The 27910-nt window shown below is 37.0% G+C and overlaps 1 protein-coding gene across 4 annotated transcripts in view; it reads left to right on the forward strand.

Moving 5' to 3' along the window:
* LOC150095607 (WD repeat-containing protein 70) overlaps positions 1-27910 on the forward strand; it is a 198270-nt gene that overhangs the window by 45341 nt on the left and 125019 nt on the right. For all 4 annotated transcript variants that reach the window (XM_090410794.1, XM_090410793.1, XM_090410796.1 and 1 more), the window contains one exon: positions 17442-17595. In XM_090410794.1, the coding sequence (XP_090266920.1) occupies positions 17442-17595 (154 nt within the window). The remainder of the gene's footprint in view (positions 1-17441; positions 17596-27910) is intronic.

Consider the following 27910-nt stretch of genomic DNA (forward strand, 5'->3'; position numbering starts at 1 on the left):
AAGGATGATATGGCTCAGGAGCTTAGCCAGAATGGACAGCATCTACTTCCGTTGCATGACATAACACAGCTATACTAGTCCAAGGAAATAGCTAGCCCTACTTGGTACGCTGCGACAGATGTCTCATACCTCCCACGGCCACCTGGAACTTCTCCGTAGGTGCGGACTGGACCAACGTCTGAGCGATCAGGAAACCGGAACCAAAAAAGGCTCGAGTGGGGGGGTTTCTTGACCTTTTTGTTTTCTTACTCTTCTCGGCTATCGCAATGCCCGTCAACGTGGGTTTATGTTATGCCGTTCAGCTCCCTCTATTACATCACATGTACGCTTGTTGTGTTTTTCTTGGAGAGTGCTCTGGTTTCTCCTTCTCATAACCCCCCCCCCCCCGGTATACGTAACACTTGGACTCTGGCTTACAGGTTTTGCTACCTTATAACACATCAAATGGGGTTCTTACATAAATTTAACACTTTAATTAATTTCTTTATCTGACCCTTATGCATAACAGGTTAGGTCTTACAATTTTCTTTCATTTGTTATACAATTTCTTACTCCTAATTTAGTGTTATATACATAAAATTACCTTTCCAGTATATAGCCAACATACCACCTTCTCTGCCTATATTAAAATAAAGTTGTTCCTGAATAATTCATGTTAAATCTTCTTTCTTAGTTTATTCAGGACACAACAGAATCCTTCTATGACAAACGTGTAGAACTTAAATTTGATGAACACTGGATTTATACAGTGTTCATTGTACGTGTTGAGTTATTTTTAACAGTATAGATGAGAACACAGACTGATAAGAAAATAACTATTAACTTATTGCTGATATTTTGCTGGTATTCTATCTAGCATCTTCAGAATATAAAAACAGTTTCTTACAGTATGCAAAACACAACAACAATCTGGTATAACAGTGGAACTAGTTTAAACAATTGTAATGTACAACATTACATTACACTAAAACTAAAGTTCTAATTAGGTGCTATCTATGTTGAAAAAAAAAAATAAATAAAATAGAGAGAAAGAGAAGGCAGGGTATGAATTAAGTCTTAAGATGACTGTCTCCCAATCTTTGGCAAATTTATACAGCCATACTTGCGGAGATTTAGAGTAGGCAGGTAGAATTTTAAAAAGTATTTTAGAAAACCATACCTCAAAAAAAAGTTCAGACATAATGGTAAGTTTCGATATCACTTCACTATTCACAAATATACTATTAATTGAAACCCTTGATTTACTGAAGTCACACTTTTCCCCTGATGTATTTGAACTATTTAAATTCGCATTACAAGTAGGTTATTACACAAGGATACACTCATAGGATACACAAAATGCTAAATGCTTCCCAAAATTCCTCCTTCCTTCACTGTCTATCACAGAAGACTACAACAAAACTGTCATGATCCCATACATTCAATGCACATCTGAAAAGATGTCCAGAGTGCTTAATAAACATCAGCTGTGCACCGTATGTCAAATTGTCAACTTTCATCCGTTCACCCAAGGACAAAATCTCTTCTTTATCACACCCATGAGTCTATTATTATTTATTATTATTATTATTATTATTATTCATGACACCTCCAAGGAATCCGAAGACTCATCGCGGGAGGACACCTACAACTGTCTCAACTACTACACCAAACCTCTACTACGAATCATCTCCATCAACGCCATCTACCTCCACCACTACCACAACTAGTATTTTTTTGTCTGTAAATTGCGTGTGTTCTGAAAGGCCGATTTGTCTGTATGTGGGATGAAAAACCCAAGTTTCCGGGAGAAAAAACCCTGCTACCTCCATATGAGATCGGCTAACTCACCTTCGATTGAAATCGTCCAGATAAAGATTCCTCCCGTCGCGACGAGAATCGAACTTAGGTCTATTCCAATCGAAGGGCACAATGTACCATCGTTCTTCCAATTGCGCTACGGAGGCGCTATGAATTGCCCTATTCATGTGATTGAGCTTAGTATGAACAGACAGGAAGAGCTGCGGACATCTGCCTCAGTGAACATAAAAAATACATCTGGCACTATTGTTATGGCAAGTCAGGTCTAGCAGACCATGCCTTGTATACCCTTGCACACTGGATCAATTGGAAAAAAACAAAAGTGCTGCACAGAAGTCATAAGTCAGAGAGATTGTTTTTGGAATTCACTGAAGACGTCAAACATACTCCAAACTTCAAAAAGTATAGCTGTATAAATCTGCCAAAGATTTGGGAGACAGTCATCTTAAGACCTAATTAATACCTGCCTCCTCTCGCTCTGTTTATTTATTTATTTGTTTTTTCAACATAGATGGCACCTAATTAGGACTTTAGTCTTTGTGTTGTACATTACAGTTGTTTAAACTAGTCCCATCGTTATCTGGATTGTTGTTGTTTCCCATACTGTGACAAACTTTTTGTGCTCTGAAGATGCTGGATAGAATACCAAGTTAAATAGTTATTTTCTTATCAGTTTGTGTTCTCACCTATACTGTTAAAAATAAATCAGTAACTTATATGTTATTCAGATTATATGATGATTCCCAAGATTTAAACCAATATGAAAACAAAAATGTAATACCCCAAATGGAAGAGGAAGAAATATGTTCTCATGTTTTAAAAGAAGAATGGGTAGCATGAGTAGTAGAAAGATGCCAAGCAGAAATTAGTTATCAATAAAAGTTCTAAAACCAGGTCGTGAACCAGTCATGACTATATTAGGTAAAATTTCTGTATCCTGCCTAAGACAAAAGAGAATACCAGATATATAATAAATTTAGTTTAATCCTTTATCCAAGTGTGTGCAAACAAAGTTTGTGCCTGAAAGTATTTTCAGGATTGAGGTAAAGTGGTACAACACTGGGTGACTCCTTGCAAAGGTGGAGCAAGCTACCAACACTCCTATCTCAGTATCTCCCATAATTCAAAACACATCTCTGCAAGGAGATGTGTTTTGAATTACATGTATAATGTTATTATATATAATGTTATGCATTAAGGGAAGGGCCACAACCCAGACTAGTTTCGACCTTTATTGAGGTCAAATGGGAGTTCATGTTTCTCATCATCGGCCTTTAGAGTAAAAGGCATACTGAGGATCAGCAGACAGTGTAAGAGGAAAGAACGAAAGGTAGAGTAGGATAGTAGGAGATAAAAGACCTCAGTCGACCTGTTTAGCCGTACCACATTGTGGGTTTGGCTAAGAAGTCTATACACATCATCTCCTATCACCTGTTCTTTTTTTTTTCTTATTTTTTAAAGAAAAATTACCATACATAAATCAAATTAAAAAAAAAAAAAACCTGAAGTTCGCATTTAAGTTTGTCCGAATCAATAAACCTTATCAGGTGTTTATGGATGGAGGATGTCCATCAACCCCTGCTTTAGACCGATATTTAGAATTTTATTATTAGCTCTTAATTGTTGTTATTAATTATTATAATTTCTTGATTAATAAATGGGATAACCTTACTCTTATTCCAAATTTTAAAATTACTTGTTGTTCTGGGATTTCTTAGGGCTTAAGGTCCAGAAAAAATAAATAGATTTATGTATATATACATATATATATATGTAATTATATGCCTCAACTCGGTTGTTGTGATACATTTTTAAAAATAGATTTAATGACTTAAAAACCGAGATTACTTATAAAGATTTAATAAGATTAATACAACTAGTTTCGGCTTATAATAGTCTTCATCAGGTATTCTTAAAGGAAGAGAATAGTAATAAACATTGAAGTATCTAAATACTTGAAAATACAGGTAAAAAATCGCCACACATAAATTGATACATAAAAAACATTGTATTTTTTTCAAGTTGTTCTAACAGGCGTGCCATTGTTTATTGCAAGTATGCGTGCAGACTCACGTGAACGCCAATATCGAATAACTGCAGCATGGCTATCTGGGATGTTATAACTCAAATTGTTGTTTAAGTGGACAGGATTCAGAAGGATTTCCCTTGATTCTATAATTTTTCTCTCAAACTCATCATCAGAGCGAAAAATATTTTCTGATCTATCCCAACAAACGGAATGGCTTTGTTGATCATCATTAGGATTATTTGAAAAAAGAACATGATTGGATAACGCAGTTGCATGAGATCTTTTGTAAGAGATGTCTCTTTTATGCTCTTCTATACGTTGCTCAACAGATTTGTTAGTTTGTCCGAAATAAGGGATATTGCAATCGCACCACACACACACACACACACATATATATATATATATATATATGAGCCTGTGTAGCTCAATGGTTGTGGCATTTACACAGTACGGTGCTTGGCCGCACGAAGGAAGACTGATTTCGAGTCTAGTCGCCGACTAGAGGAAATTTTTCTAAGTCTTTTTTCGACCGGTTCCCGAGTTAGTCGATCTCTGGCATGGGCAAGCGGGTTTTTCCTCCCGGATACTCGGGTTTTTCGTCCCGTAAACTCAAGAAAATCGACCGTAGAACCCACATTATTTCAGACATTAAATATATTGTGTTAGGGTTAGGGACCGCGAGATGGCGACACATTTGAGCCGTCTTTCTTCACTGTGTACTGCTTAATTAGTGATAGCCTTGGGCCATCTATCTCTGATTGGTACCAGTGGAGATTGAACTGCCCACTCAGTCTCCAAAAGTTAGATAGGGCTAAATGGCCTCGCCTACTCCCTGTATACGGAAATAAAAAGGCGTTAGTTGATTTTTTTTTTTAATATATATATATATATACACAGATTGTTTTTTTAATACTAATGGATTTAGAGATGTGTATGTTAAATTGATTAAATATAAATAAATAGATTAAAATTAAATAAAGATAAATAGATTAAATTTAAAATTTATATATATATATATATATATATATATTTATTTTATTTATTATTATTTTTTTTTACTACATCCTATATATTAGATGTTAAGTATTAATAACATTGTGGCAAACTACCAGATCTTGTGCCATTGGGACTCAGAGTTGGGGTAGAATCTGGCCCGGGAGATGCCACTCACAAGGAGCAGCACCACCTCGCTGTAGGCCTTCGCAGCCTGGGTTCTCAGATCTTCCCCTTCTTTTGGAATGTGAAAAACCATGTGGACTAAGATTTGTGGTAAATCAGAAAGGAAAAACATATATTGTCCCAAGGGGGAGCTAGACGGCTTGTTGTGAATTTACGGGAATATGCATGGTTTGATGTGTCCCTGTATGAGGAAGCATATTTTGGGCGGTTTACAGTATTTATTTACAAATTTAAAGTCGCTCAGTATGTGTCTTTCTTGTGCCAAGAAACGAGGTAAATATAAGAAAAAACCTTTCTTTATTCTAACATACATTAAGTCTGCGTCGCGTACCTGGGATTTCTTCCGTACCATCCAGATGTGATACTTCAAAACATTTATTAAGAAGATGGTAAATTTTTGGGTCTTGCTAACTGGTGGAGGAAATTGTAGATGTACGACCTCCTCTAGCGACAACATCGGGATATCCAGTGCTGTGCTTAGTCTCCGCCAGATGTGCTGAGCTGGTGGACAAAAATAAAAAAAATGCTCCACCGTCTCCACGGCCCTGCAGATATCGCAGAAGGGGTCACACAGACTGGGTACATACCGGGATTTGATTAGTTTCACCGGGAGCTGCCCGTAGGCTATTCGCCAGGCTAGATCCCAGTGAAACGGTTGTCCCCAGCTGTGTTTAATGTTCCGAAAGAGAATTTCATTATCTGTTCCTAGGTTTGGTGTGTCACGCCTGTGGACAAAAGGTGGAAAAAATCCCAGTATACGGCTTTGGGTTTTTGTTTAAGGATGTCTTTTCCGTTGTCTCTGAGTGTGGTGAGCAGTTTTGCTAGCGTGTGATACCATTTGGTTACAACCTTTGTGCGGGGTCCAGCATTGTCCATGATCCCAAAGGGGGGGGGGGAATTACCTACAAAATATCTAATTAAAAGGACGGAAATGTTGTTAGAATTTACGGCCTTCCGTATGGTTTTGAATGTGTTGGCATGAAACAAGCTTTTAAAATTGGGCAGCACGTAACCCCCTGTTCATTTTTCAGTTCTAAATATTCTTTTTTTACCTCGTGCTTTTTTTCGTTCCAAAAAAATTCTATAAGTTTTTGAGACAGTTGATTCACTTGTTTTTGCGTAATGTCAGTTATGTTGATGATGTGCATGAGCATTGGCATTATTATGGTTTTAATTACTATGGCTCTGCCGTAGAAGGAGAAAAAAAACTGGTTTAAACAAATTTAATCTGTTCACATTCAAATATCCTGCAGGATATTTGTATCCTGCAGTTTTTGGACTGGTAGTGTTAGAGGTTCAGAAAAGGGGACGCCCAGTATTGGTAGAGGTTGCGTATACAGTGTTAAACCGTGCGGAAGTCCAGTGTTACGGAAATCTCCGAAGCTTTTGATTTTTGTCTTTTGTGCGTTAACGCGGAGACCACTGACTATGCTGAATTTTTGTAGTATGCAAAAATAGATGCAGACGGACTGTCTCTCTGAGCGTAGCCACTACATCATCGGCATACACCACTATTTTACACTGTCTGGAGACCTGGGGTAATGGAATGCCATTAATTGTGGGGGTGTTTTCAATTCTCCTTATCAGGGGTTCTAACGCTAAGGAGAAGAGGAGAGGGCTTAGCGGGCAGCCTTGCCTAACTCCTCTCTTTATGTAGATTTGTTCTGCGAGAAACCCATTTATAAATAATTGGGTAGAGGCCCCCTCGTATATGTTCTTAATTGCGCGACTGAGCCTCAAGCCCACTCCTATTTTTTGTAGGATATCCTGTAGGTACCTGTGGCTGACGTCAAACGCTTTCTCCAGATCGGTGGACAGAAGTGCCACGGGGTACTTTTTAACTTTAGCCAGACGAATTAAATCTCTTAACAGGAAGAGATTGAATTCCATAGATCTACCTGGGATTCCGTAAACCTGTGAGCTTGTTATTATTTTGCCTATTCCGCATTTGATTCGTGTGCAGATGATGTTTGCAAAAAGCTTGTAGTCTGTATTGGTTAAGGCGATCGGTCGCCAACTGCTTGTCAGAGTCCGATCTCGGTCCTGTTTGGGGATGAAGACTGTATAACTCCTAACGAACTCCTCGGGGATGTTTCCCGAAGTGAGAAATTCGTTGAAGATGCTTACCAGAGCTGGTAGTGTAAAATCCCAGGTAGATCTGTAGAACTCGATTCTGAGTCCGTCTAGCCCTGGGGTTTTCTTCACCTTCATCGTTTTGGATATGGCTTTTATTTCTACTGCAGTTATCAACCTGTCATGCAGGACACTAAGATGATTGGGAAGACGTGCGATGTCCCACTCATTGAAGTCATCTGTGCCCTGCTGGTCAGAGAAGATGCCGATATACTGCTGCTGAAAGTGGCGGAGTATTTCAGGGGTTGAGCTCAGTACCTGGCTATTTTCCTCGATCCGGTAAATCATCCGCTCTTCATTTTCTGCCACCTGTTGTTGATTGTAAAATGCGGCGGAAGGTGTTTCTAAGTCTCTGAGATAGAGTCTCATTCGAAAGTCGAGGTCCTCGACTCTACTCTGCTGCTCTTGTTGCAGTTCTATCTCAACTTGTCTGATGAGATCTCCGCAGGGAACTCCGTTCCGTTCATTTGTTCGGTACCAGCCAAGTTCCCTGTAGAGGTCCCTCAGCCGTTTGCGTTGCTGGTGCGCCCTGTTGCACCCACATTTTTGAAACAGGTTTCTAGCCCTCCGTTTGAATTGCAGCCAGTTTTCCCAATCCCAGTTGGGGTTTGTCCAGTTAACACAAAGGGCCTGTAGCTGATTGCTAAAAAGACTGGGAAAGGTGTGAGGGAACCTCCAAGAACCTCTGGCTGTTTCCATGACCTCTGGGAGTTTAATTTTTAGTATGACCATTTTGTGTTCTGTTGCCATGTTGTCTGCAGTAGTGTGATGGATCCCTTGGATGTATTGTCCTAAATTTTGGGATACGTACATTCTGTCTAGTCTTGTCGATATCTGGCTGTGCGCCACGTTGTCTCTACTTTCAAGCGGTTTTGCCGCCTCCAGATATCGATGAAGTTGAAGTTTGCACAACACCGTCTTAGAGCAGCAATGCCGCCAGTTCTGGTGTTTGCGTTCCTCCCCTACTTTGTCATACTGGGTGTATTCAACGCAGTTCCAATCCCCAGCTTCAATGAGGTGATCTGCTCCCAGGAGGTAAGTGTCGAGGACAGAAAAAAAATCATTCCTTTGGTAGGGTTGTTCGGGGCGTAAACTGCAACAAGCCGGGTGGTCCGACCAACCTACCTTTAGTCCACCGCTACTAGGCGACCTGTGGCGTCTTTCTGTACGTTGAAGAACCCCCCCATGATTGGGGGCGAATTAGTATCCCACCCCTCGCGAGTGAGCGTCCCTGAAGCACCAGTAGCTGGTGACCGGGTAGCTTCTCGAGAAGTTCTCCATGTCCCAGTGTTTAAAAAAATGCGTTTCTTGTAGCAGGAGGATGTTAATGTTGTGTGTTAACATAAGTTTCCAGACAACTTTTTGCGCATAAGGGTTGCGTAGGCTGTTTGTATTTAGGGTGGCAATTTTGAATTCCATGTTAATGTTCAGAGGAAGAGAGGTTTGATGTCTGTTGACCCGAACTTATTGTTGTGAAATCCGCGACTATTTCTACCTCTGGGGGAGGGGGGGGGCATTAACCTTTTTCAAAAATATTCGTGCGGCGAATTTTGGCATTATCCATCGGTTTTCGTCTCTCAGCTTTGATGGTGTCAGTTCTTGTAAGGTGTTGCATAGTTGTTGTTTTTCCTCCTCATTTAGGTCCAGATGAGCTCCCAGTTTAGAAGGCACGGCCGTGGCTATATCTTTAATATATATAGCACCCCAGTTTAGGTCAGTTCTCCTTCTATGGAGCTTGAAGGAAGGTTCCCCTTCTTGCATCATTATCATATATAGTTTTTCTGCTGTGTTCATGGATCCCTTAAAGAACCGTAAAATTGCTGAGCCATCTGGCCTGTCGTCGTTAACAGATTGTTTTTACTATTGTCGGTTTCTTCTATATGTGTTAGATTGTCTCCTTGTTCCCTTTCTTCAGTTTCCACGTGGGTGTCGGTTTTGGATTCGTTTGCTTCCTCCTCCTCCGGATGTGACATGTCTGCTGCACTTTCGCTGTTTTGCTTGGTTTCTACTGCTGATGTAAGAGGTCGTGCAGTGGTGTTGGAGTTACTTTCCGTTTTATCTTCTGTGGGTCCGTTGTTGTTTTCTTCAGCTTCGATATTTTTCCTTGTGTTATGCTTTTTCTTTTTCTTTGTTTTTTCTTCTGCATTATTGCTAGGCGGTGATTGATTTCCGTTAGTTATTTTCCCTATGACTGGGTTTGAAGTGTTGGAAATAAGGCTTGGGCTATAGTGTTAGTCTCAGTCGCTGTCTTCTCTGGCGTCAGGGAGTCTTCCTTTGTAGGTTCCGGATTATTTGCTGTGATTGGTGATATGGCCTCTCCTGTTGCCTCTGCAAGTGTCCTAAGAGGACAAACGTTGACTTTGTGGGTAGCGTCCCTACATTCAGGCAGGGTGCTTCACACTGGGTCAGCGCATCTTCTGCCTTCATACAGTTTCTGCATTTGTTTTTGGGGCAGTCTGCACCTATGTGTCCCAGTGATCCGCACCGGAAGCACTGTCTCTTTATGCCAGGGTAACTGACTATTAAGAAACCTCTCCTGACTTCCACTGAGGAAAATCCATGTCTGTGCCAATTTTTATGTCCCTGACGGCTCCCCATTTCGAGAATACCTTAGTTATTACATCCCTGTCTTCTTCTAAGTATTCGAGGGGGGAACCTATCGATTTTAACTGTTTTGGAAACGCTTCCCACCACAAACGGATAAAAAGCTTTCCATTTGCATTCTACTCCATTCAACAGTTTCTGCTGTGTTTCATTGTTCTTGCAAACCACCTGAAATCTTCCACCCCCATATGGTGTAAATCCGGAGATATTTTCTGCCCCCACTCTTTCAATAATTGCTGCAACAAAATCCCTCGTATCAATCTTTTCGTCTATTTCAAACCCGCGGTTAAGCCGAAGACATTGCTGAAGGAGTATAGGAAGACCCTATGCTATAATGGTAGATTCCCATAAATTTTCGCTTAAAGTCAAATGGAAAAGACCGTAAGTGGACAAAGGGAACATAAGAAAAGAACAAAGGAATACTTACCAAACTGAAGTCTGTTGTCAGGCTTACCACAAGTTTTGGAGCTCTCTCATGCATCCGCAGGATCAGAATCCAAGCTTTACGATTGGCCAAAGGAAAATTCTTTGCAGCAGAAATGGAGCTCTCTCGTGAGGTCATGTGGTCTGCTACTGGAATCCGCTGCTGTCATCCGCTTTCAGGTAATCCTTAGTGGGAGCCAGGCCCAAGTGGAGATACCAAAGCAGAAGCATTAGCAAAGTCATCTCCTCTTATAGGAGCTGCCAAATGGTGTGCCACATTTTTATTAAATTACTTTGGATTTAGAGAAAGATGTTGAAAGTTTATTTTTCACTTGGTCAGACTATAATAAATTTAGTTTAATCCTTTATCCAAGTGTGTGCAAACAAAGTTTGCGCCTGAAAGTATCTTCAGGACTGGGGTAAAGTGGTACAACACCGGGTGACTCCTTGCAAAGGTGGAGCAAGCTACCAACACTCCTATCTCAGTATCTCCCATAATGCAAAACACATCTCCTTGCAGATATGTATAATGTTATGATTGATTATATATGTGCAATACCAAATCATATATATACATACATACATACATATATATATATATATATATATTTATATATATTCATTTTTCTAAATTAACTGACTTAAAACCCGAGAATTATAACACAATGACATTTATTTGAAAAAACGCAACATGTTTCGTCAAGAATGACTTCATCAGGCGATAAGAACATAGAAAGATATTAAAAGACACTTAAATTAACATTGACACACTCTAATGCTATACAATTATAAAGCACCAGCGCGACATGCTTATAAAAGAACCAGAGCAACTACTCTGTCAGGCCATGTCCTGCTTTCAATAAACACGAACAACGAAAGCCACCAACATGAAATAAATTGGACATCAACTTCAAACCTACACATCTGCCATGATGAGATAGAGCGCCGCATTGTCGAGTCAAAAGAAATCACCTTGGACCCTTTTCATTTGAATAATAATCTTAGCTATAATTTGCCTGACTCTTTCAACTCTACTATTAGATACTGGAGATCGCGTGATTCCACACACACACAGGTGTACAACAATAGAACTTTAACTCGGACTGTAGTTCAAGCTCATAATAACTGTAATTTACAGTCGAATATTATGGCTTTATAATTGTATAGCTTTAGAGTGTGTCAATGTTAATTTAAGTGTCTTTTAATATCTTTCTATGTTCTTATCGCCTGATGAAGTCATTCTTGGCGAAACATGTTGCGTTTTTTCAAATAAATGTCATTGTGCTATAATTCTCGGGTTTTAAGTCAGTTAATTTAAAAAAATGAACATATCCCAAACCTGAGTTAATAGTACTAATCATATATATATATATATATATATATATATATATATATATATATATATATGGTACCTCAGCTTATGAACCGCTCGACATATGAACTTTTTTTCCATGTCCCATTTTGACTTCTAGATACGAACCATGATGCTTTTATTTTCAAATGAACTAAAGCTTGCTTTACGTTATACTTTTTTTTTTTAACTTTTTCCCCTAGTACTAGAAACAAGCTTAATGCAGAGTACAGCACCAGCATATATATATGCATGTTTAGCTGGGTGCGTGCTGAACTGTCTCTAGTGTAATGATTGTTGTTACTACATCATATTTATCTGAAATACGACGAACCTGCACGTATTTGCTTTTTTGTGTATCTATTTTGTATTTGTGTAAACAGACAATACACTTCGTGAAGATTTTTTTAGGTTTGTATTTATTATGTGTACTGTATGTATTTCTTTTTTATATGTGATGTGTTTTATTGTAGCTTCACGTTTATTTTCTGAATAATCTACCAGTGGCATTTCACTGGTCAGCATATTATTTTCACTATGGGGCCAAAGAAAACTAAGAAAGAAGAGAAGAAGAAAATCACAATAGAAATTAAGAAAGAGATAGTGGAAAAATATGAGAAAGGAGTCAGGCAAAGTGATCTGTGCAAGCAATATGACTTGTCCAAATCCACCATAGCTACAGTTGTCAAGAAAGCAGATTTTTATAAGGAACTGGATGTGGCCAAAGTAGTATCTATCGTGTCATCTTAAATAAATAAAGTTATGGAAGAAATGGAAATTTTACTACTCGTCTGGATTAATGACATGCAACTGAGAGGAGATAGTGTATCTCAAAACATGATCTGTTTACAATCTCAAACCATTTAAAAAGATCTTTTGCAGAACTTGCCATCCACTAGCAGTAGCAAAGACATCGACAAAGAGTTTAAAGCTAGCAGAGGATGGTTTGAGAAATTCAAGAATAGGAATGGTATCCATAGTGTTGTTAGACATTTAGAAGGTGCTAGTGCTGACCAAGAAGCCGCTGAAAGGTTCGTGATGGAATTTCAGAAACTGATGGAGTCAGAACGTTACAAACCAGAACAAGTTTTCAACTATGATGAAACTGGGCTTTTCTGGAAGAAAATGCCTAAGAGAATGTTCATCACTAAAGAGGAAATGGCATTGCCAGGACACAAGCCAATGAAAGACAGACTAACTTTGCTTTTTTGTATCAATGCCAGTGGTGACCTGAAGATAAAACCTCTGTTGGTTTACCACTCTGAAAATCCTAGTGTCTTTAAAAAGCAGAGAGTTAACAGGCACAAACTCTGCATTATGTGGAGAGGTAACAGCAGGGCCTAGGTAACCAGGCAGTTCTTCTGTGAGTGGATGACAGAGGACTTTGCTCCCACAGCAAATCGTTATCTACAAGAAAAGAGTCTACCCGAGAAAGTTCTTCTGATAATGGACATTGTTCCAGCATATCCACCACAGTTGGAAAAAGATTTGGATGAAGAGTTTAATTTCATCAAAATTAAGTTCTTGCCTCCTAATACCACACCACTCCTACAACCAATGGATTGATATGTTATTTCCAACTTCACGTATTTGGTATAAAAAGCTTTATATCAAAGCTCTTTTCCGAAGATGTTTTGAAGTTATCACCAACACAGAATTAACCCTTAGGGAATTCTGGAAGAATCACTTCAATATTCTTCATTATTTGCATCTTATTAGTCAGGCACGGGAAGATGTTTCTGAGAACTCTAAAATCAGCCTGTAAAAAGTTATGGCCTGTGTCCGAGGAACTGCATTGGAAGGACCTGAAAGTGAAATTGACATTGTAGATACAGTTGTCTCCCTGGACAAGATCATGCATTTGGAAGTTGATGAAGCAGACGTAGAGGAGCACAACATTGAGCTGACCACTTAAGAGTTACAGGAGTTTAAAAGAGAGCAAGAAAAACAAAGGGATGAGGAGGAAAAGCATATGTCTTCAGAGGACGAAGAAGACAAACAAAAAAGGGAGCAATTCCATCAAGTGACATAAAAAAATTGCAAGAATTGGTTAACAAGTGGCATTCAAATCAAGGTGTTGTTTCTAGAGCTACCAATATCGTCAATGACAATGTCATTAATCACTTTAGAAGGGTGTTAAGAAAATGACAGATTCAGTCAATGTTGGATAGGTTTTTTAAACCTCCCTCACCTAAGAGACAAAAAGAAGTAACTGCCGACAACAAATCGAAAACTCCTGAACCACAAAACCAGCCACAAGAAAATTGATTTTTTTTACAATTTAATGGAAGATGATTTTCATACTAATCATGTAAAACCAAAGATTCCATAAATAAAAATTAATATGTAATTGTATACAAAATACATATTTATAGTGTAAAAATGCTCCTTCTCTTTTCTTTGCATTTTCCTCATTTAGTTGAGAATAGTGTTTTTTTATTTTTTGGATTTTTTAAAAATTTTTTGAATCTGGGAACGGATTAATTGATTTCCCATAAGATATAATGGAAAATTGGGTTTCGAGATACGAACCGCGGTCAGGAACGAATTAAGTTCGTAAGTCGAGTTACCACTGTATATGAATACCGAAAACCTTTAGGTCTGGCATTTATTAATTTTGAAAAGGCATTTGATTTAATCTCAACATTACCCTATTTTAGAAGCCTAAAAAAAAAATCATGGAATTGAAAAAATTTTATATTGATATACTTAATCATAGATATATAAATTCAACTGCATCTATAAAATCAGGAAAAATACGAAAGAAGTTACACAAGGAGATGCCATTTTGCCTAAATTATTTACAGCAGCCCTAGAAGAAATTTTTAAAAATTTGGATTGGAAAAATAGCAGAATAATGGTGAATGGGAAAGAACTAAATTACCTATGATTTGCTGGTGACATTGCTCTTTTAGATGACTCTGCAGAAGAACTTCAACAAATGATCAATGAATTGTATGCAGAAAGTAAAAAAGAAAGAAGAAATAAAAAGAAAGTACAAGACAATAAAAATAATATATAATAAATACTTCACCAAAAAGCCAGTATGAATGGAATACCAAGAAATTGATACAATAACCTCCTGTGTTTACCCAGGACAAAAAATCATAGTAGAGAGAGGCTGTGAAGAAGAAATTATATGTAAAATTCAACTTGGTTGGATAGCCTTTGGAAAACACTGTGAAACACTCAAAGGAAGCACTCAAATCTCAAATTCCCCTTAAAAGAAAAATATTCAACAGTTGTATACCTCCAGTCATGACATATGGAATTAAATGTGGACTTTGGCTAAAAAATCATTTATCCAGAGGAAAATGGAAAGATCATTATTCAGTATTCCCATTCTAGAGATCATAGCTCAGTCTAGGATGAGAGACATAACAGTCATTAAAAGATTCAAATGATGGTGAGCAGGTCATATTGCAAGAAGTAACACTTAAAAATGGACAAAGCTGACATCTGAATGATATTCCAGAAATGGAAAGAGAGCTATAGGAAGACCAAAGAGATAGTAGGAGGATGAGATTAAAAAGATGGCTGGAACTCAGTGGCAGAAAAATGCTCAAGATAGAACTGAATGGAGAACTTTGCAGGGGGGGGGGGGGCTTCATCTAGTAGTGGACAGAAAATGGCTGATGATGCTTATCACATGGTACTTTCATTATAAGGTATGGTGCAAAAAAAAAAAAAAAAAAAAAAAAACAGTACTGCACTTTGACACCCCCTCCCTTCAGTACACGTGGTATGCCATTACATTTAGCTGTTAGCAATGGTGTTGATATTGGAAGAAAAGATGTTTATTGTTGAGCATTATTTTCGTACATATGGAGTTGGTAGAGCAAATGTCCAACCTACGACATATTTGTGAGCAGTTTGTTCATCGTTTCCGCAAGCGTTCCCCAAGGATTATTATCATCATTGCATTAATTGAGATGTTCTAATGTACTGGGAGTGTTCTACCACAATGCAAAGGGCATTCAGGGAGACCACAAACTGTGATTTAGACGAAACGTGAATGAGATTTGTGTAATGAGAATCACAGGCATCTGTTGGAGTAAGTGTTACAGTCTCCAAAACACAGTCAATGCTGAACAGCAGTAAAGGCAGTCACAACAGAGAATCCTTAAGGAGCTGGGTGCCTTTTCATACATCATTAAGTTTCTTAAGACCTAAATTTGTCCAAGAGAAACCTCTTCACAGCAAGAAAGTCACCGCATGATGTGTGGTTTCCAGACATGGCATAATTGGGCCCTACTTCATTGCAGAGAGTGGGGTAATCATGACCTTGAATAGTGAACACTACATCAAGAATGTGTTGATTCCATTCACCTAGCATTTGCATATTATGTATCTTTCAAAAAACATTCCATTTCATGCGTGGGTATTCCAACAGGACAGAGCAACCTGTTACACATTGGTTCTAGAGCCTATTTATCAGAACACTTCCCTGCGAGGCTCATTTCGAGGTACACAAAATTCCTGTACCTTTCACATTCTCCTTATCTCACATCGCTTGATGCCTTCAAACTTTGATGAATTAAGGGATAAAATTATACAATATATCTAGCAGATCTTCCAACCTTTGTTGGGACATTGGTCTCGAAGATGACAGAGAATCTTTTCATGTGTAACAAAATCTTGAAAGATATAGTGCCCATTTCGAGCATGTAATCTACCATTGTTAATGCTTTATTTGACTAGGATTCCACTGACAGTTGTGGATATATATATCATCAGTTGTAAACTTATATTTCTTTGGTAATAAACTCATTTACTCCATAACAGGTTGCTCTGTCTTGTTGGAATTAGATATTGTCAGTACTGTTTTTTTATTTGTGCCATACTGTTCATTTATTCAGTCATTCTACTTAAGTTTTTTCACTGCATTATTGTGTTTATGATTATGTAAGTGTTCTGATATTTCTAATATCATTATTTATTTATTAACCTCACAAAGATATAAATTTCAGAAATTTGAATCTAATGCAGATTCACTTACTTGTTTACTTTGTGTGTGTATAAAGTAGGAAACTTCCCCTACTCACCAACCCTAGCCTCTTGTGGAATAACTTAGCCTTGAACAGATAGATCTGCTGCTGCTGCTGAATGTATTATCATGAGCATTAACACCCCAACCAACCAGGGCGTATATATACGTCCAGATAAATCTGGATACGATTCTGTAACACCTATTGAATAATATGGATAAGTGCAAGTTGGTCTCACTATTTCATCCACCTTGGCCGGTAGAGAGGTTAAATGATGTAAACTGAATATATTATCGAGAAATTCTGTTGAAAATGTATGCTTTTTTAGTTTTCTCTAATACTAACATTTAATTGTCTTAGATATACATTAATGTGTTAGCATATTGATTTTTACACTGCTACTAAGACAGCAACTTTTATGCACATGACTACCTTTATCTTCAAATCTTTAATTGCAAAACAGTGCATGCACTTATTCATTAATCATATAATTAGAAGGATATCTAGAGTTCCGGAATAATCAGTATTTGGTGCTCAGAGATTGTTTATTTGTACCTTGGTAACTTGTTCCTCTGTGACATTTGCAATGTAGTTTTTTATGTTGAGCTTGTCACTATCAATACACATTGTTGGGAAAAGTAGTTACACAGATGATCACTTTCCAGCTTAATAAATGCAATCACTTCCATTATGTTAGGATTCAATACATCATTTTCTCATGATTACAACATCATGATTTTTAGCATATATTGTTTACCATTAGAATAATAAATATATAATCAATTTATTTTTAATTTTATAATGGTTAACAGCTTCATGAAACAGCTTGAATCATTTGTTGGAAAGTAAATGTCGTCATGTAAACATTGTCTATATCAGTGTGTGTTTTGTCCTTTTTCTTTCATTATTATTCTTTTTTTTTTTTTTTTTTTAGCCATCAAATTAAGAATCTAGAATATAGCATAACAGGTGATACTATTCTGATTGTTGCTGGCAATTCTCAAGCTAAAGTTTTGGATAGAGATGGATTTGAAGTTTATGAGTGTGTTAAAGGCGATCAGTATATTACAGACATGTCCAGAACCAAGGTATATCATTTGAAAATAAAAATACGATCAATAATTAAATAAATATTTGGTGGCAAAAAACTGTGGTTTTTAGGATAAAATTAAAACATTTGTAAAAAAAAATGAATGAAAGCATTTCAGATGGAAAAATAAGTGCTTTCACAGCCAATGATTTTTAGAACCATTAATTAAAACCAATAATTTTTAGAAAGTGGGAGGGGAGCATCTTTACTTCCGTTGTGTCTCAGTTTCAAACTTATTTGTTGTATATAAGATTGTCCAACAATAAGGAAAGGTGATGTATGTTTAAAGTCAACATAATGGAGAAGAAAAATAAATATGCATTATATCATCATTAAATTACTGACTTGTATCATATAGGGGTGCACAGAATACTGTGATAATACTGTGTGATTAAGTTTATTATTATTCAGGTTTCCTTTGAATTAATTCAGGACTCCAGTATTATTTGGATCGATTACAATTTGGTTTTCTAATTGTAGCAGTCCTAAATCTTCCTCGACCTAGAGGAATGAAAAATTCCATTTAACAACTATTATTATTATTATCCTATAACCCCCCCCCCCCCCATGGAGTCATGGACTCATTTAAGTCCCTTTTGCCTCTCTCTCTCTCTCACACACACACACACACTCAGTTCATCATACCATGCCTTAAACACATTCAAATTCTCTGCAGGCACCACACACTCTCAGGGCATTCCAATCATTCACAACTCACTATGCGAAAAAAACTACTTCTCACTCTCTTGCTCATACCCTCCTTATAGGCTGAAAATTTGGGCAAAATGTCCAGCCTATTCCAAAGGTCACATAGCAATAATTGCAAATACAGTTCAGAAGATAATTGCAATGTTGAAGCAACCTTGACATGTAAGGATAAGGAATTTTTTTTCCTCTTTACAAGGTCTTAATAAGACTGCATCTGAGATACTGTGCTCAGATTTAGTCTCCTGGGTTATAAGGAGATATAGAAACTGTGGAAAGGGTGCAAAGAAGAGTTACAAAGATTATCTCAGGATAATGTAATTTAGATTATGAGGACAGATTGTGTATGTGGACTACAGATTCTGGTTTATAGAAGAATGAGGGATGATGTGATAGAAGTCTATAAACTTCTAAATGGATATTATAGGATATTGTCTCATGAAATTTTTCTTTATATGAAAGATGGGGTGAGAACATGAGAGTATCCATAGGAGTTAAGTTTTTTCGTGGTTAAGGAAGGGCTAGATTTTTCTCTCACAGAGCAGTGAATGAGTCGAATAGTTTGCCTGTTGAAGTGGTGCATCTAGTGTGAATGAGTTTAAGGCAAGGTATGACAGCTGGATTATGAAAATTAGCAATGAAAAGACTGAACCTAGAAAAATGATAATCAAACAGAAGACTTCATTCACTAGTGCACCTATAGAAGAAGTTATCTGATTTAGATATTTAGCAGCAATTTTTAGTGAAGTAAAATTAAATGTTAATATATAATATATGTGTTATATTTTCTATTATATGTCATCATCATCATCATCATCAAATTCCTGCCATGTACCCTCAAGGGGTGTACAGGATATGACAGTACTACACGAAAAAATTACATCATTACTAACTTCCTATCTACAATTTTCCTCCAAATCAGTCTGTTACTTGTCAAGACTCCAACATTATCAGATCTTATATTTCTATCGTCTAAGGCACTTTGTACCGTATCAATCCACCTATATCTTGGTCTTCCTCTGGGTCGTTTTCCTGCCAACCTGGCAGAGAACACTTGTTTTGCTAATCTTTCCTCTCCCATTCTATTTAAGTGACCATACCATCTGAGATCAGCTCTGCTAACGCATTCCTGGATGCTGACAATGTCAAGTTCTTTCCTAATATCCTCATTTTTAATATGATATTGCCATTGATGCCATCTGTTCACGCCTCTAATCTTTCTCAGGACTCTCATATCTGCGGTCTCTAGTCTTTGGTCAAGTGTTTTACTTCTGACCCAGCTCTCAGATCCATAAGTTAAAATTGGTTTGAACACAGTCTTGTATACAGCTAATTTAGTGTTCCGACTAATTTCTTTCTTATTCCATATGAATTTATTCAATTGACTTCCCACCATACCAGCTTTGCTGATTCTGTTGTCTATTTCTATATTTAGTTTACCATCTTCAGTAAAAATTGTGCCTAAGTAGCTGAAATGTTTTACTTGTTCCACAGGTTCTCCATTCACAACACAGTTGACATTTTCAATGATTCTGCCTATTTTCATTGTCTTTGTCTTTTTATTGCTGACCTTCATACCATATCTATTACAACAGCTATTCAATTTAGTCAGAGAATCTTGCAGACTTGTAGCGGATTTATTTAGAAGTATAACATCATCCGCATAAAGCAAAGAGCTGACATTAACATCTCCAATTTTGATATCAGGTTTAATACCACATTCCTTCATAATGTGATCCATATAGATAATGAATAACAGAGGGGATAATGTACATCCTTGTCTCACACCAGATTTAACATTAAACCATCTTCCTGTACTTCCTTCAATTCTAACTGCTGACTCACAACTCAAATAAAGACTAAGTATTGCTTGATATAATGCCCCATTGACACCATATAACTGCAGCGTATTGAATAGCTTCTCTCTTGGCACCTTGTCATATGCCTTTTCCAAATCGACAAAACTTAAATACAGATCTTTGTTATATTCCCATGCTTTCTCGACTATTTGTCGTAAAGTGAAGATCTGATCCTGACAGCCTCTATTTGGCCTGAATCCAGCTTGTTCTTCACCGAGCTTTTCTTCCACAATTCTTCTCAACCGTTTCTCAAGTATACTTGCATAGATCTTGCCAGGAACACTCAGTAGGGAAATACCTCTGTAATTCTCACATTCAGTTTTATTTCCCTTTTTATATATGGGTACTATGAGAGCTCTACTCCAATCATCGGGAATTCGTCCCTCTGTCCAGGCTTTCTGAACTATGTAGTGCAGCCACTGTAAGACTCTTATACCACCATACTTCAGCATTTCTGGTCGAATATCATCTACTCCTGCTGCCTTTCCACATTTCAAGCCTTTGATGGCTTTTTCTACTTCAAGTATGGATATGTATTCCTGACTGCATGCCTGGTCAGTGTTTTTTATCACTGTGCTGTCATCACTGCTTGTTTCATTTAGCAGTTTTTCAAAGTAATTACTCCATACTTCAAGGATATCTTTTTCTCCTGTTTTCATTTCACCTTTATCATCTCTAATTCCTTTTACAGCACTCTTTCCTCCATTCCTAAGCTTCTTCAACAACCTCCAGAATATTTTGCCACCTTCTTGATATTTATTTTCTATATTCTTGCCAAAGTCCTCCCATGACTTTTGTTTAGCTAGTTTTACACACTGTTTAGCTTTCTTACATTTGTCTCTGTATTCTGTAAGAGTAAAAGCTGACTTATTTGCCAGGAACTTTTGATATGCTTTCTTCTTTTCCTTCACTGCCTCTTTAACTTCCTGTGTCCACCAGGGAGTTCTGATTTTTTTATCTTTGCACACAACCTCACCACATGCCTCTCTGGCAGAATCAATCAATGTTTCCTTCAGAGTTTGCCACTGAATCTCCAAGGTTTGATTCCTGTTCTCAAACTCTTTCATTTTCTTTTCAATAATATTTCTGTATTTTAGTCTACAGTTCACATCTGAGAGCTGCTCAACTTTTATTCGCTTTAAAACTTTCTTACATGTTATTCTTTTCAATAAGAAATTCAATTTTATCCTGCTCAAGACTAAATAGTGATCACTTCCAATTTCAAATCCTCTGTACACTCTGGTGTCCTGCACCAGGGAGAAAACATCACTATCAACAATAACATAGTCAATGAGACTTTTCTTATTCCTAGCCTCTTCTCTCCATGTGAATTTGTGCACATTTTTATGTTGGAACATGGTGTTAGTAATAACCAGTCCATGTCCTGAGCAGAAATCCAACAGATATTTGCCATTATTATTAGCTTTGCTCTTTTCTCCAAATTTTCCCAAAATATTTTTGTATGTCTCACAATCATTTCCTACTCTACTATTTAGATCCCCAACAAGGACCAACTTTTCCTTTTTCATTGTGTCAGTTGCTTTTTCTAAAGCCTCAAAAAATTCCTCCACTTCTACCTTAGTAGAACCTTCTGTGGGACCATAGGCACAAATAAGTCTCATTGTCCAGTTCCCCATTCTCATATTTGCCCACATTACTCTACTTGAGACTGACTGCCATTCAAGAAGATTAGCCTCGTATTTTGTGTTGAATACTATGGCTACTCCTTCTTTTCCTTGATTGTTATTGCCTGAATATAACATTTTGTATTTATTGCTCAGAAAGATCTCACCAGTTTTGGTCTTTTTTGTTTCAGTCACCCCTATTATGTCGATCTGGTACTTATCTAATTCCTCAGCTAGCTCCATTTCTTTGCCATTCAGGCTTCTTATATTGATAGTACCGATCTTTAACTCTGGTGATGTTGAGTTGGGGTTTGTTTTCAGATTTGTTCCAGTAGCTGACTTTTCGCTGTTCGCCCTGGTTCCCTGGCGAAAACAACTCGGGCCTTGTTTAACCGGGCGACGCCCCAGCCGGCATGAAATTTTGTCATGTTGTACCATCATTTTTTATTTTGGTTTAACCAATAAGAATACAATTTGGTCGGCTAAATCCCAAATTGCCAGCCCATCCTCGTTCGTTCAGTATCAAAGTAGATACCCAACAGGGTGCACCACGAGAAGGTGAGGATTGGACATTAGGTCAGAAGCCCTGGTCGGTTCTCCGCATTCCTTTAAAGGCTATGTAGAGGTCTCCTCTCAGTTATACAGCTTTGACCCTTAAGCACCCCTTGACCCTTTATGGTGGGAAGTCAGTTGAATGACGAGAGAGAGAGAGAGATGGGCTAAATGAGATGTAATACGTGAAATTGAAATGATTGGTTAGAAGTAGAACAGCTCATCAAGACCACAGATATGAAAGTTATTAAGAAAATCAGAAGTGATAAATGAAGATATCTGAAAAGAACTTGGCATTATTAATGTTCAAGAATGTATAAGCAGAGCTAATTTAAGGTGGTCACTTAAACAAAATGGAAGATAAAAGATTAGCCAAACAAGTGTTGAAGTATTTGTTTACAGACAAGTTGAAAAAGGAAATGATATCCACTTAGTTTTGAGCAGGATAAAAATGAATATCATTTTGAAAATTAGAATATGTACAAAAATCAAAGTCATGTTGCTTTCAGCTGTAAACTTAAATGTTATTGAATAAAATGCTCATAATTATAATAATGTTATGGCTGAGTTGGATAAAGGGAATGAATATACTATGATAATGTTGGATTTTTCTAAGGCATTTGATAGGATACCACACAATACTGTTGCTTAAACTAGAGAAGATGGGATTGGAATATAATCTATTGACTTGAATCAGAGGATGGTTGACAGACAGATATGGTAATCTCTTCTGCACTGTTCTGTAGATGATGCACCTTTAAAAGAGTCATATCTGGTGTCTCTCCAGCATGATTGGGTAAGGGATGGCTCCAGACTCCTCCCTGGGTTCGAGTATATTGACCTTATCAGGACGAGGATCAATACCCTGCCCACTTGAGTCCACACAGCTATGAGGTGGTGACGACTCAAACTGTAGGGCTGGCTGCCACTACAGTGAGACATTGTCTCATATAGCCCAGTGTTGTTTTCACAATCATGGGGTCTGTGTGTGGAGGCATGAATCCATGGTCTTCATTCTGAACAACAGCTTTAAGAATAAAGATTGGGAGACTGGGTTTGCATAAGCCAGACAGTGATTAAAAGAGATGGTGATTTGGGTAGTTGATGCCCAGGTGGTAGGAACAGGGTGCCCACTAGCCTGTAGCCATAATAATAATAAGGTAAACTATTATAAGAATAACCAAGATCTAGTTAGTAAGATATGGGAGAAGAATGGGGCAACTTCAAGGTTTACCAGCACCACCATCTCTTTACATGGCATATGGAGCACAGATAAGGACTAAAAACAGCTTGGACTTATGCAGAAGGATATAAAAGTACTTTCCTTGAGGGCCCTACAGGGCACACTGGTGGTGGCATGGCATTGCCACCAGAGAATGACTACAATAATAATTAGAACAGGCATAGGATAAAACATGTGTAAAAGCTTAGGCCTATATCAAGTCTGGATGAGATGTCTGGACATGATGTAAGGGTAGTCCTGCCCATAACCAGTACAAAGATTAATAAAAAAAAAAAAAAAAAAAAAAAAAAAAAAAAAAAAAAAAAACATTAAAAAATAACCAGTGGTGTACCTCAGGGTTCAGTCCTTGGGCCATTATTGTTCAATCTATACATTAATGACATTGAACAGGGTCTATCATCAGATTTGCAATTGTTTGCTGATGATGCGAAGATAGGCAGGGCAATCAGGGATGCTACTGATATTCAGCAATTACAAAATGATTTGAATAGACTGGAAATCTGAGCAAACAAAAATGGCTGTCGATTTAATGTTAGTAAGTGTAAAGTTATGCACTTTGGCGTGATTAGAGTTCCAGGGGCATATTATACTCTTTACTTTGTGCAGATGATGTTATCAAACAAATCCATCAAGTCTTTAGGATTCTTTAACTAAATTAAATAACTGCCACAACAAATTTGTCGTGAAAATCAGCTATAAATATGAAAATATGAAATAAAACAGGCAGTAACATTTTAAACATTAGCTATATTTTTAATTGGAGAGCTTGTAGAAAACCAAGTAAAACATTTCTGCTATTTAGGTGCAAGTTTTAATTTAGATAGAAATTAAATTCGAAAATAGATAATAGAATAAGTAAACCTGGTACAGTGGAAGCCTGTTGAATAAGGCTCCCACCATATTCAGGGCTCATTGACGGAGTCCATACATCTATCATACCTTCTCTTAATCTCACTCACACTAACACTTACCACTTCAACAGGCAAATTGTTCCTCACTCACTCACTCACTGCTCTGTGGGGAAAAAATCTAGCTCTTACTCCTTTCTTAACCATGCACAAACTTAACTTCCATGGAATGAAAAATTTCAATCTGACAATATTCTATAACATTATTTCAGGAGTTTATAGACCTCTGTTATATTATCCCACTTTCTCTTGTTTATCAGGGTTTGCACTCCACATATTCTTAATCTGTTCTCATCATCTCCCATAATCTTGATATAATCTTTGTAACTCTTTTTTGCACCCTTTCCACAGCTTCTTTATTCCTCTGTGACTCCAGAAGATCAAGCACACAGTAGTCCAGCTGTGATCTTATCCAAGTTTTTTAAAGACGCAAAATGGCTTCTTTATTCTTATATATCAATGGTCCTTTCAATATATTGCCATTATCCTGTGTGTTGTATTTGTAATTTTTGCTATGTGATCTTTGAACTTCAAATTCCTATCCATTTAACTACAAGATTTCCAGCCTAATCAGTTTCTGGTAGCATAATCCCATCAACATAATATGCCATTGGAAATCTCATCATGCCAAAATGTATAACTTTACATTACTAATGTTGAATTGACAGCCATTATAATTTTCCCACATTTCCAGCCTATTCAAATCATTCTGTAAGTGCTAGATATCAGTAACATCCCTGATTGCCCTGCCTCTTTTTGCATCCTCAGTGAACATTTGAGTACCTCACCAGATCTTTCTGAATATTATGAATTTAGAATGAACACACTAGTCACCTTAAGTCTGGCAGATTCACATCCACCATATACCACTTTCTAATAGCTGTCCATCAACCATCCACTTATCCAAGTCATGAGAGTATATTCCATTACCATATTCTCCTGTTTATGCAAATGCCTTATTAAAGTCCAGTATTATAGTATATCCATTCCTTTTATCTAACTCAGCCATAACTATTATAAAATATGATCACATTGCTAAAACATGATTGCCCTTGAATAAACTCATGTTGTTCTTTGCGGAGTTTAGCTTGTCTGTTGAGCCATTTCTGTATTTCAGTTTTTGCAAACTTCTTTAAGGTCTTTGCCACCACTTCAGAGGTGTTTGTACTGATAGGTTTGTAGTTAGACATATTGGTTTTTATAACACCCTTGTACAAACATACATTCCTTCCATTTCTGTAGTATTTTTCCTGATCTGAGACTCGAGTTATATGAACATGTCAAGAACCTAGCCAATTCAGCTGAATATTCCTTTGACATATGTGCTGATATTCGATCTGTCCCTACTGCCAAATTCTTATCCAGGTTATGCAACGACATTAGTAGGATTACATCATGGTACTTATACCTGGTTGATATATCTTAGCAAAGTGAGTACAGGTATCCCTTGCTTAATGTGGTGAAATTAATTGCAGCAATCCCTTGATATATGCAGCAAGAGTTTTGATTAACATGCCTTTAACCCTGCAGAGCTCGCAGCTGATCTGACAGATACATGTGAAATGTTTAATATAAATATTCTTACACAATTCAGTGTATAGCTTGGAGGTCATGAGTAGCTGTGCATTCATATGTTACAGTGATATTCCGCACTGTTTTTTGCTGTCAGTTTGGTTTAACACATGTCATGTAGAGGTTTGTGATATTTGACAGTAAATTGTATCTGAGAGATACCGCGACCTCCGGTGTCAGTATAGTATGGTTTAGTTGTCTTTTTTTTTTTTTTTTTAATTCTTTGTTCAATAATTTCTAGATTGTAACTGAAAAATAAATAAACCATCATGTATTACTGAAATGGAGAGCCAAAGACTTATTTATCATATATGTCCTCTAGGAGATGTATGCTTTACATTATGGAAAATACTAAGGAAAGTGATCTGGAGCTTACTCCACCTTTACGACGAGTTACCCATAAGGTGGCTTATGCTTGCATCTGCTGCAACGTTTATAGTTTCTGTGTATTTGGCACGAAACTCTTGTAGTTTCTATATTCAGCTATGAAATAATGTTGGATTCAATATTTATCATACATGTCCTCTAGGAGATATGCTTTACATTATGGAAAGTGATATGGAGCTTACTCCACCTTTACTAGGAGTTGCCCATAAGGTTGCTTATGCTTGCATCTGCCGAAACTTTTAGTTTCTATATATTCGCATGAAACTCTTGTAGTTTCTATATGCGGCTATGAAATAATGTTGGATTCAATATCCACTTAATTTGTACCATCATGTATTATATTTGCAGTGTTTTTTCTTTATGTTTTATTGCCTGTTTGCTGAGGTCTGGAGAGTCGTTTTGCTTGTTATCGTAGAATTTATGCCGATAAGAAAAAAACTAAAACTGTTCAAACAACTCTTGATAACTTCTTTTGATAAAAAAAGTGCAGTAAATAATGTAGGTACAAGTATTTATTAAACATTTACTTTGCATTCATTTTTTATCTTTCCTAAAAGAGTACCATATAAAACGATTTATTAATACAGTAATCGATCATGGGCAAATTGTAATTTTTACCATTGATTATTAGATTTGATTAACGTGATTCTGATATATGCGGTAACATCGAGGGATTAATTAACTGCATTAATCGAGGGATACCTGTACTCATTAACTGAACAATCTCATCAACTTTTGACAAAAGAGTACCATCTGCATTGTGTAAAGTTATTTTTCCACATTCACTTTTTTTTTTTTTTTTTTTTTACTTGCAGCATAATGATAAAATTATCTTTTCATTCTCATATTTAGCTTTCTACACAATACTCATTACTTTTCTGCCCTGCACTTTATATATTTCATAACTCCTTTCTTTCTTATTTTCACAATATTTTTTCCACATCATTATCTTCTTATAGATCTTGCTTAATAAAGTTACACATCCATTTCCCATTTCAATTTAATCTTATTTGTTCTTTTAATTCTGGGGATACATCCAAGTACAGCCTCATTTAAGCATTTTTCAAAATCTCCCGTGCATTGCTATATTTCCCATTTAGTGACTGATACCATGGGTTTAAAGATGGTATTCTCTTGAGTTGGTCATAATTTTGAACTTTCTAGTTCAGCATGTTACCTGTCCTAATTGGAACATCCATATTGCTACTTCCCAGAAAAGTACAGCATTATCTCTGTCACCAACTCGTGGTAAAATAGTCATATTCTTAACCGAGGCCTCTTCTGGTGCTCTAATCAAATCTAATGCACTTTTACCTCAAGTTCCTTCTTTCATGTACTGCTTGAGGAAGTTGTTTTGTAACAACTTAATAAATGCTCCTTCATTCTTATCTTGAGATTTTTCTTCTACCCAATCAATGTTTGGATAATTTAGGTTGCCCATAATGATTATTTATTTAGTACC

The sequence above is a fragment of the Typopeltis vanoorti genome, chromosome 20, assembly GCF_054136105.1.
Source record: "Typopeltis vanoorti isolate ZY-2024b chromosome 20, IOZ_Tvanoo_1.0, whole genome shotgun sequence".
NCBI classification, from domain to species: domain Eukaryota; kingdom Metazoa; phylum Arthropoda; class Arachnida; order Uropygi; family Thelyphonidae; genus Typopeltis; species Typopeltis vanoorti.